This window comes from Hydractinia symbiolongicarpus, chromosome 1, assembly GCF_029227915.1.
Source record: "Hydractinia symbiolongicarpus strain clone_291-10 chromosome 1, HSymV2.1, whole genome shotgun sequence".
Taxonomy (NCBI): Eukaryota; Metazoa; Cnidaria; class Hydrozoa; order Anthoathecata; family Hydractiniidae; genus Hydractinia; species Hydractinia symbiolongicarpus.
In genome coordinates, this window is record NC_079875.1 from 8,809,637 (window position 1) to 8,821,691 (window position 12,055).

The 12,055-nt window shown below is 36.9% G+C and overlaps 1 protein-coding gene across 1 annotated transcript; it reads right to left on the reverse strand.

Annotated features, from left to right (window-relative positions):
• Positions 1-10,281: 10,281 nt before the first annotated feature.
• On the reverse strand, positions 10,282-11,322 carry LOC130647332 (GATA zinc finger domain-containing protein 14-like). Its single transcript, XM_057453184.1, has 2 exons — positions 10,965-11,322; positions 10,282-10,865 (listed from the first exon to the last, which is right to left on the reverse strand). The coding sequence occupies exons 1-2, from the start codon at positions 11,320-11,322 to the stop codon at positions 10,282-10,284; spliced, it is 942 nt and encodes a 313-aa protein (XP_057309167.1).
• Between the last annotated feature and the right edge of the window lie 733 nt (positions 11,323-12,055).

A 12,055-nucleotide genomic window follows, 5' to 3' on the forward strand; every position in this document is an offset into this window, starting at 1 on the left:
AATAAATAAATAAATAAATAAATAAATAAATAAATAAATAAATAAATAAATAAATAAATAAATAAATAAATAAATAAATAAATAAATAAATAAATAAATAAATAAATAAATAAATAAATAAATAAATAAATAAATAAATAAATAAATAAATAAATAAATAAATAAATAAATAAATAAATAAATAAATAAATAAATAAATAAATAAATAAATAAATAAATAAATAAATAAATAAATAAATAAATAAATAAATAAATAAATAAATAAATAAATAAATAAATAAATAAATAAATAAATAAATAAATAAAAAATATTAGCAGGGTGGTTTGATCACACATGATCTTGTCTTTGGAGAGTAACGACTCCACTTATTACCTGAGTTAAAAACAAAGAATAGCACAGTTGAACAGAAAGTGGTCAAAGTTAATTTTAGGAAGATAGGGATGTCTAGTTTCTGCTGATGACCGTCCGCGGACCTTTTCGAGGTGACCCAGCTAGGGCATATTCTCTAGAGGAGTAAAACCTCTAGCTTGTTTCCAAAGACCTAACAGGTTGAGTTTAACATTGCGGTAGCTTGCCACCTCTTTGTAAATTATTTTCTTAGCATTAGTGGTGATTTTGGGAGTGTTTAGAACATGGTTAAGGTGAAATGCAAATTCGACGACAATTTGCTACACGATTATTTGTATTTGTAATGGATGTTTTACTGTAAACAGTAAATACGGTCAAATTCTCCTTTGATTAAAACTGCTTTCGTCTGTTATAATATCAGGTCCCCCTTGCTTGATGCGTTTCCTGCATTAAAGATTATATTTTTGTATGTTTTGTATGTCATCTATATAAATATAACCTTTATAATCGTTCAGATGTATTATAATATCTGCGTTAGATAACCTCACAAATATCCAGGGATATAGCCTGTCTATTATTTCCAGGAGGGGCCATGGCTTAGATGGAGAGTCCTAGAGTATTTAATGCTTATTTTGAGCTACGCAGACCCAATTAGGGCCCGCGCTCTACTAGACAACTCCCGGCAACATCCAAGGGCCCAAACAGTTGGATAAAAACCATTCAGTTATTATTTAACATATGAATGTTTTGGTCTAAACGAAAAGAACATAATATATATACGTAAACCTAGTATAGTGTCAATTAGTTCATTATCCTACATCCCCCACCAGTTCGTTACTACTATAAACCGAAATCAAATCCAATGTCCAATCTCAGGTTCATATAGTGCTGGACGCCGTGTAGATTGACAAGGTAGGGAAGGAACCTCAAGGGTGCTGTCCTGATCTGTCGACGGGGGTGATGGCACTGTAACTGTTCCCGTTGCGGTAGGAGTGTCGATGGTGGGGTCAGATGGTTATTCGGGATCAACAGAGTAGTGCCATCCAAACGTGCGTTGACGTCTGGGACTTAGGGGGTGGGCAGGTCGAAATATGACACTGGGGACGGTCCACTTGTGAAGTTGCGATTGGTAATGGCAGGCGATGGTGGAAGGAAGCGTCGTAGGTACCGCCTTTTACGTCAAGTCACTCTTCCAGTGCCATCAACCTTAAGGGAGTAACTGTCATTACCATACCTCTACCACTGTTCTGGAGTGATCCCTTAGTTTAGGGTGATTTCCAGTATATAGCAATGCTTTAATGTAGATAGTGGACGAGAATGTTCATTTCGTCTTTCCGCAAAGTTGAGGAAACGTTCTCGCAGAGCTTCCTCCTCTTTGATCCAGGCATCCCTCCACAAGGGTCGAATATTCTGGTTGATGAATTTTTTCAAACAGCTGGCAAAAGCAAACGCATCCCGGAGAGGTCTCCCAAAAACAAAGCTGGCGACAGATCACAATCACGGTCAGGAGTGTTCCGGAGCTGAATCATGGCACAGAGGAAACTTTCTGAATTCAGGCTACCCAATGGTCCGGTATTGAAGCGTAGGTAGGTTCAGGTAGGTACCAGTCGCGTTGGACACAAACTCAAGGCCACCGTTGCTAGAGATCTTGGTTGGTATGCCAAAACGTGAGAAATAGTTCCGCTGACAAGTAATGAGGCCCTCCGGTCCTGCTTGATGAGAGCTAGGAGGGGCTTGGAATACATCACACAATCCTGAAAATCTATCACCAACGACCAGATAATGGTTCCCAACGCAATCGAAAAAATCAGCATGTATCATCTCGAACGGAGTTGACGGAGGTGTAGAGACAATGACTGGGAGTGGGGCTTGTGATTGGGCATTCCTGACAAAATCTTTCTAGCTCTGTCTAACACGTTTGATATCGTCGGTTATTCCAGGCCAGAAAAGTATTGTTCGAGCACGAGCACCCATCAGTGAGACATCTTGGTGTGCCGAAAGACTTGCTACAAGGTCTTCCAAAACAACAGTCGCATTGCCATCTAACCCTGATTTTAGGAATTGCGGTCTAAAAAACTTGGGAAACACATGTTATGCAAACTCCATCTTACAATGTTTTTATAACCTTCCAAAAGTTAAAGAAGCCATTTCTGTCAGCAAAACAACCTCAAAGTTAGGCGAAGCATTTGTATGTGTTCTTCAAAGTTTGGCTGTTTCTAGAAGTCCAGTTGATCCCTCCCATTTTTTGCGTGCTATGAAACATCATATCTCAGCTGCGAAGGGAAGTGCACTTAATATCTTGGCTCAGCACGACGTCCCCGAGGTTCTTGAATATCTCCTACCTGGTCTGTCATTAGACTTTCCATTTCTTGGAACTCTTTTTAGTATTGGCATCAAGACATCAACCACTTGCAATTCATGTCATATTACCAGCTCCTCAGAAGTTATAGCACCATGCATCCAACTTTCTCTGCACCCTACGTTACAATCTTCCTTAGCTAATTTCTTCGAAAGCGAGGAGTTGTCAGACATCAATGCCTACTTCTGCCATGTTTGCAACCCTCATCAAACTGCTCTAGTTGAAAAAGAGGTAGTGTCGTACGGTTCCCATCTCATTTTACAGCTAAAACGTTTTGCCAGTGCCAACGGCCTTGTGTCAAAAATTGCCTCTTGTATTACTGCTTACCCTGGTACCCTTTTCATACCTTTAACCGTAGATGGAGAAGTGAAATTTCGTAAAAATTTTCAATTAAGGGCTATTATCAACCATTGCGGCAACTTAAATAATGGTCACTACGCAACCATAGCCTTCGACCAAATGGTACACAGGTGGATACATTGCAACGATAGAGCAGTAGTTTTCTGGGATGACCGCCTTATTAACAGTCACGAGTCATATGTTTTCTTTTTAGAAGAGCTGTGATAAGAATATTTTAACCGGAATGAGTCAGCAAGGGGGCTTGACTACACTCAGTCTTGTCTTTGGAGAGTGACGACTCCACTTATTACCCCAGTCAAAAATAAAACAAAATCAAATAAAAATTAAGTTAGCAAGGGGGTTTGATCATACTTGGTCTTGTCTTTGGAGAGTGACGACTCCACTTATTACCCTAGTTAAAAAATAAATAAATAAATAAAAAAATAAAAAATAAAAAAAAAAATATTAGCAGGGGGGTTTGATCACACATGATCTTGTCTTTGGAGAGTAACGACTCCACTTATTACCTGAGTTAAAAACAAAGAATAGCACAGTTGAACAGAAAGTGGTCAAAGTTAATTTTAGGAAGATATGTCTAGTTTCTGCTGATGACCGTCCGCGGACCTCTTCGAGGTGACCCAGCTAGACATCCAGGGTACTTAGGTTCAGAAATATGGGTCGAAACCTACCTGCCCTTAGTTAAAGTTCTGTTCATCTTTTCAAATGTGTTGTGTCCTTTTTATTTTTTTATGTTTTTTTTAATTAATTCCTTTTAAGAAGGGAGAATTGTGCTTTTTGAGGCATGTTCTCTAGAGGAGTACAACCTCTAGCTTATTTCCAAAGACCTGACAGGTTGAGTTCATCATTGCGGTGGCTTGCCACCTCTTTGTAAATTATTTTCTTTCTAGCACATAGAGAATGTGGTATAACAGCACGGTCCTCGTAAATCACTACATCGTCAATCTCATACAATTCCTGTCCAATAACGCCAGAACGCTGTTGAGAGATACCAGCAGGACAAGAAATAACACGGGTGTCTCGTAATATAGTTAAATACAAAGAGGCTATATACACTTCACTCTGTGACTTATATATACAAATATAGAACATATGTATATATGCAGTCTCCGACACTACATTACTCCCCTTTTTATTTCAAAGACTCTGGGAGATCTACTTCGTATTCTGTTAGCTTAGACGGCTTCGTTCTTTCACGTGTAGATCTTCTAACTTGTTCCATCGTAATTTCTTGATCGAGATTATGCCAATCTTCCTCTACTTCATACTCCCCAGTGTGCATACTTTCATCTTCACTGGTTACTGCGTCTTTGTCCGCTTCTCCTTCACAGGTTAACGGTGGTATATCGCAGTCTGCTACAGATGTTGATTTCATGAATAGTTTCTGACTCCTTTCTTTCCCTGGGTGATTAGGAATTTTCTTAAAGAAGGTGCTATGCCGTGTGATGACATGTTCATCCCACTCTGCAGTGACTCTGCCGTCAACCTTTTTGATAATGCGATGTGGTGTTCCACAGTAGGGCGTATCGCTCTTCTTTTGTTGCTTTTGCCGATACATAACCCAATCACCCACTTGTAGCTCACTCTCTGCAACATATGCTTTTCGGTCTGCATATTTTTTCATCGAGGTTTGCTTTGCCTCCTGCTTGGCTGAGATTTTGGTGTGGAACTTTGGCCTTTCAGCGCGGCGTGCTGCAGGCAACCGGGTTCTGTATTGTCTGCCATTGAATAAAACCTCTGCTGGACTGCGACCTGTCACTGTATGTGGAGTGCCCCGATATGCGCGCAGTAAGCGCTGTAATTTGTGTCTCCAGTTCAGGTGTTCCTGCAAAGACGTTTGCAAGAGCTTCTTGAGATTGTGCATAAAATTCTCTACCATGCCATTCGTCCATGGTGCCAAGGGTATTTTCGGACCATGCTTGAATCCCATGTATTTGGCATAGCTTGCAAATGTTGTGCTACTATAAGGCGGGCCGTTATCTGACCCTAGATATTCCGGAATTCCAAAAAGGGAAAAAATGCGATCCATGGCCGGCAGTACTGATTTGCAGATGTGGCGTGAACGACCTCTACAGCAGGGTACCGAGAATACATGTCTTGTACAACTAGTAGGTACTCATTACCACCCTCGATTGGCCCAAATAGGTCAGTGTTAAGTTTAATCCAGGGTTGTTCTGGTAGTGAAGAAGTTTTTATTGGTTCTTGTTGCTTCGTATCCGTTGCAGCTTGACACGGGTTGCAAAATGCTACAGATGCCTCCACCATAGCATCTATTCCTGGAAACCACATAGTGCATCTGATGAGTTGTTTGCATTTCACTATGCCTTGATGGCCTTCGTGCGCTAGTTCTACAGTTTTCTGTTGTAGCTGTGACGGTATAATGATCATGTCTCCTCGCAATCTAATACCTGAATCGTCCACACTGATTTCTTTGAAGATGGCTTGATAGGGTTGTAGCTCTTTCTGCCTCTTGTCAATGTATCCTTGTCGTACAGCAATGGCAAGAGATTGAAGCGTTGGATCTTCCAACGTTGCCTGCACAATCAGAAGCATAGCAAGGGGGTTCGACTATGTCTTGTGTTTGGGTGCGACGACCCCACTTTTTACCCCAGTCCAGTAGGGAGCCCAAGTTTGCTCACTTGGTCTACAGGGTTAACGGTCCTGCTGTACCCATAGTTATTCATGTAAGAAGCTCTGCAAGGGGATGTGAAATTTCTCTTTCATGTCTTCGTGGTTTTACGCCCACGCATATCACCCCAGTAACTTCAGGCTGGTCCTAAGCATCAATCACCTGTGTAAGGCTGCGTTTTGGGATCCCGTAACACGTGTAAAGCTACAGCCAGGTTCACAAGTCCTGGCGCATAGGTAGTTGTTTGCCTCCTTTTTATAGTTTTTATTTATTTGTGTATATATGCGTTTTATGTCAATATGTGTTGTTTTTTTGTTTTGTTGTTGTAATATTTGTATTGTCCAGAGGGTTGCTTTTTCAGTTAACTTGGTTGTACAGACCATCCTTGTAAAAGGGAGATCTTGCTTTGCATAGAGATCTTTAGAGGGTTTAACCTCTACCACTTAAATTAAGAGTCATTTGACTAGTCGAATCACTACAGCTTGCTGTTTTGTTTTCTCGTAATCATAGAATTACATTTAAATCCCTCTAGCAATTCGGCATAAATTTTATGTATCTAATCAGAATTTTCTCATTCGAAAACCAACTTCACATGCTCTCGCAAGCTATTGCAACCCATGTTGATAACGGAAAGATCCCTTCGAACATGTGCGACCGATATTTATACAAAATGCCTATAATCTTTATCAATACGTAGGACAGGGTTTCTGTGCTATGAAGTCTAGTTGCACGGTCAAACCCCTACGAAGAACATACCGAAGTGTCTAAGGTCAGACAGCTTTTCTGTTTCCAGGTTTGCTGCTTTTCATTCTTTGTCACAACCATTCTAAGGACTGGGTTCCAAGTCTACCTTTCTTAGCCCTGGGCTCTGTGTCAGTAGGTAAAAGCAACAACGATACGATTTGTAGTGGTCGACTCTTCTTTTTCCAATGTTTAACAAAAGTTTGAGGTTTTGGGGAGTGGTGTCAATGAATGTGGCTGGTGTCTTGCAGGAGGCAGGGGATGCTTACTCAAGGGCCCGCACCAGATCCCAAGCACGAGTGAATTTCGCCAATCCTCATGTTTCCACATTCATAGGTGTTTGTTTCGGTACAGCCGAAATCCATTAGCTTTTCGGTCATTATTATTATTATTATTATTATTCATTTATTTATAGTTGACTAAGTATAAATACATATATAGCTAATAAAAGCTAGTTAATGTCAACTTGAAAAGAAAGATTTTAAAATATACAGTATAAATATAAGGCATAAAATATTTTTAGATATATACAATTTTTTAACATTTGTGGTTGTATAAATTAAGTGAGTGTATAAGCAAATATGAAATTAGCGAGAGTACATCCGCGAGTCATATAAAACCAATTTGTGGGATGTATTTTTTACATAGTCTGCAGGAGCAGTTTGGTACCCACTTTTTAATTTGGGATTTAAAGGATTGCAAGGATGACATTTCTTTGATTCTTACCGGAATTTGTTGCCAGATTTTGTAACCGATGAAGGATAAAGTTTCTGTACCATAGTAAACTGATTTACCATTACGGCCAGTAAATTCTCGATTATTTCTTAGATTGTATTTTGAATTATAAACAGGAAAAATATCTTGCATTATTTCTGGAGCCATGTCGTTTTTTATTTTGTACATCTCAGTTGCAAGAGATTGTAGGTTTCGTTGGTGTACCGTAACAGAGCTGTCCTTATAAAGGAGGTCTGCGAAGGAAAAAGAACTGTCGCTATAGACTATCCGCAGTGCTTTTTCATGTATTCGATTAATACGATTGTTTAGAGCTCTGTTGTGAAACATCCAAACTAGAGGGAAGTAATTGAATTGCGAAATTACGAAGGAATTCATTAATAGTTTCTTCTTATTAAAGTTCATAAAAGATGTCATCCTTGTAAGCGCATTTAGTTTCTGACTCGCTTTTGCACAGAGTTTAGACACATGCAGATCAAATTTAAGTTTGTTATCGATAATGACTCCAAGTAGGCGTCCATGAGTGCTGCCTTTTATTACTGAGTTGCCTATCTGTGTACTTAATATTTCATTATTGCTTAAAAGCAAGTGACACTTGTCATCATTTGCTTTCATTGCATTATTTTCAAACCATGTAAACACTTTTTCAGACATGTTTTGAAGTTTAGTAACGACTTCCTTTGAGTCATTACCGATAACATATGGTGTTGTGTCGTCTGCATAGCTCGCAAATTCAATGTCATTAAAATCAAATTCAACTGAGAAAAGATCGCAGATAAATATGTTAAAAAGTAACGGGCCTAGAATAGATCCTTGCGGAACGCCAAACAATATTTCAACCCATGAGCTATACGAATTTTTTATCTTTAATTTTTGAAATCTTCCACTCACATAACTCATAATTAGGCGTAGGGAATACATGTCAAATCCATATGCATGAAGTTTTGCGATCAGTAAATCATGTAGGAGACAGTCAAATGCTTTAGATAAATCAGTCAGAAGGGCTTCACATGCTTTACCTTCATCAACAGCCTTTTTCCATTTTTCAAGCATAACAGTGAGACAGTGCTGAGCACTGTAGCCTTTCCTAAATCCACACTGAAACTTACTTAGTATCGGTTAAAATAATCTTCAATCTGACGATACAGACATCTCTCAAAGATTTTTGAAAGGTTACTAAGAATGCTTATAGGTCTGTAGTTTGATTTGTCAGATCTGTCTTTTTCTTTAAAAGGTGGTGTCACATCTGCCCTTTTCAAAAATTCTGGGTATTTACACAGATCAATTGCAGAGTTAACAGAGAAATGTAAAATTTCTAAATACTGATCTTCGTTTTCCTTAATTATTTTTGTTGATATATCGGTTTCTTGGCATGCCTTATGAATATTCAAATTTCGTATCTCTCTCCTGATTTCAGCTTTTTCTACATGATTGAAGGAAAAACCAGGAATGTAATCACCAATGTTTTTTTTATATTCAGTATACTTGGATGGTTTTCATGTCGTTTAATAGCCTTCAAAACAGGGTCATCTACGTTTGAGCAAATTACAGGGATTGTGTCAGATATTGTAAGATCCAGATTTTTTACAATATTCGTGAAGAAAGTGTTGAAAATGTTTGCAACCTTTTCATCATCCGATATGATTTCTTCTTTTTCTATCAGTGTTATAATTTGGGTCGATGGTCCTTTATCAGACAAGAAAGGTTTTATAGTTTTCCAAAATGTCTTATTATCGGTAATTTTTTTAACATTTAGATTGCTGTAATAATCATATTTTTCTTTTCGAAATAGTGTGACACAACTATTTCTTTGTTGATTAAAAGCTAATGTATTTTCTTCTGTTCTATTTTTTAAGTATTTATTTCTAAGCCTACTTCTTTTCATAACAGCCTTATGCAGGGTCCTATTCATGAACGGTGATTGGTTTGCTCTTACGTATTTTTTTTTTAATGGCGCAATTTTGCACATTCATGAAAGTTTTCTAACTCATCATCTATCTTTTTTTTCGATTTTTCTATATTTTGAAGTCGACATGTTAGCTCATAACAAAAACGTTCATTTGAAAAGTTTTTGTAATTCCTATATTTGATGATATGAGATTTTTGTTTCTGAAAATATATTTTCATTACAGTGATGGCCATTTTATGGAAATCGGAGAGACCTGTTTCCAATGTGCTGGTGTTTTGGAAATAGTTATATCGATTTGTGAGAAAAAGATCAATACACGATGGGTCCTTCAGGAGGCACTTAAGGTTGTAGAGTTCAGCAAATTCTGTCAGGGTATTTTCGTTAATTTCCGCATTAAAATTCTCCTAATAGTAATATGTTGTCATAATTTGCGGACAAAACATCAAGACCGTTACCAATATTTTTTAGATGTTCAGATATAGCATTTTTGTGGTGGTTGTATGAGCAACAGAGCAGCCATTTTTTTTTTTTTTTTCGCAGGTTTAGTTCGACAAAAAACCCTTCAAAATTGTCCGTACTAGTACTAGTTGGTTGCAACTGTTTTGATGGAATATCTTGACGTACATATAAGAGAATACCTCCACCTTTACTATTACGATCCAGACGAAAAGGCTTTGTGTAACCGTCGATTTTAAATTGAGCGGTAGGAAAAGAGCTATCAATTTTAGTTTCAGAGATTAAAAGAACATCAAGGTTTCCATCAATTGCATCAACTAGACAGTCGAATTTATTTCGTACGGAATTAATGTTAGTTTGTCCAAGAATAATCCTATTTAAGTTTTGTAGACGTAAGTTTTTTAAGCAGGAAGAGAACGATATATCATTTTCTATCGTTTCTAGAGTTTTATTTATATTAAATGGTGCAATTGCATTAGGAAGAGTTGCTTCTTTTTTGTTAGATATTTTTGCGGGGATACTATTGCTCATACAAACACCAAGTCAATCCTTAGAAATAAAATTTAAAAAAGAATTAGCCAGTGTTACCGATCCATATTGGTTCAAATGTAGTTTACTTCTGTTAGGGTGACGATTCCGATCCATCTGCTGATAGTGATTTATGAATGCGATATTTCGTTCAGCACATCCTTTATATAGGTGGTCATTGAGTTCGTCACATCTAATACCTTGATCGTCATTTCTTGGAGTCAGACATTCGAGTAAATCAATGATGTTGCTAAATTAATTATATCGTTAGCTATAACCTCTGGTGCTACGTTTCTAGAAAGATCATTTGTGCCAACATAAAGGATGATGTTATCTGGCTTTTTCTTCATGGTTGGTTTGACGTATTCATACATGTCTTCTGTCGTAGCTCCAGGAAAGGATTTTAGTATAACTCTCTTGTTTTGGTTGTACTCAAGGGATTTGGTCATCTTGTAACCGTTGATGCCTTTTATTATACTGTCTCCTAGTATACATGTAATTTTTTTAGTGTTAATAATGTTATTAGCGTTATTAAGTGATTGACTTTTTGTTGAAGTGTTTTCTTTATTATTATGTACAATTTTGTCTTCATTATTATGTACAATTAGTTCCTCATTATTATGTATAAAGTTATTATTATTATAAGTATCACCTCTAAAACTTTCTGTTATTTCAGAGTGATCATTATTCTCATTATACAGATGTTCAAATCGATTTCGATGAACAAAGCTTTGGTTGTTATGGCGACTAACAGCTTCATTGTTGTTGCTAATGATTGTGCTTCTATTTATATTTTTTTTATTAACTGTTTGAAATGAATTAAAATTTTCTTGCTGTAGCGATTTTGTAGAATAGTTATGCTCGACTGAGTTTTCAACTAAAATTTTTATGATTTCGTTTTTACTTTGTATTTCTTGTCGCAAAAACTGAATTTCTTTTAATAAATTTGATTCCAGTTTATCCGTTTGGTCGACCTTATGAGCAACTGAACAATTATTGACAAGTTTTGAAATTTGATTTGAGATAAGAGTGTTTATCTCACCTTTTACGTCTTCAAGGATAGAATCTCTCAGTGCGCTGTATCTAGTTTTTTCATAGTGCTTATCGCTAAAATCTTCTGCATTTAAAGTTGTATTGAGCTCTTTATATACGCCTTTTTTAACAGTTACATTATTATGTTCAATATTCATCTCTTTATTAATATCCTCAAGCATTTTGTTAAAAATATTTTCCTCGTCCGTTTTCACGTCCGTCGCCGCCATTATGGGTTGTCAGCGACAACACAGCGACCATTGGACTGTTTCTTCCAGTCATCCCTGTAAAGGGGAGAATGCAGAAGTTCTCCAGTTGTTTCTTATTCTTTGGAGAGAAACCTCCTTTTTTATTAACATCTCTGTCTTAAACACGGCGGGAAAAACGGCATGAAAAAAGAGCCATCCGTAAATTTCAGGCTTTGTAATTAAAATCCATAATATGTAATCCTACGTGAAGTGTTCGTGAAACGCGTTCAAAATGGTAACGTTGCAGCGGTACAGGAAGAAGAAAAGGATGTTTTGTACAACTGTAGCTATGTATCTTCAAGAATAAATAACACAAGATATACAGTATATATATAACTGTTTCAAGATATATGGAACTGCAGTCGTTTTAAATATATTCAAAACATTTTATGGTATAAAAAACTAAGTAGCTATAGCTAGCTATAGCTATATATAAGATTTAGATAACTGCACACTTGAAGATATTTTGTAGCTAAGGGCCCGTAGCTAAGAGCTGTTTTCTTCTTCAAAGATGGCTTTTATGTAATATGTACTCTTCTAAAATTATTGAAAAAGTCTGAGAATATTCAAAAACGTGCTAAAAATATACTAAACCATGAAATGTATGGAATGATAAAAGATATTATATCTTTAAAAAATAAAATATAAAAATGTACAGCTACAGCTATAGCTACATACTCCATCCCAAAAAAATATAAATACAACATCTCGTTTT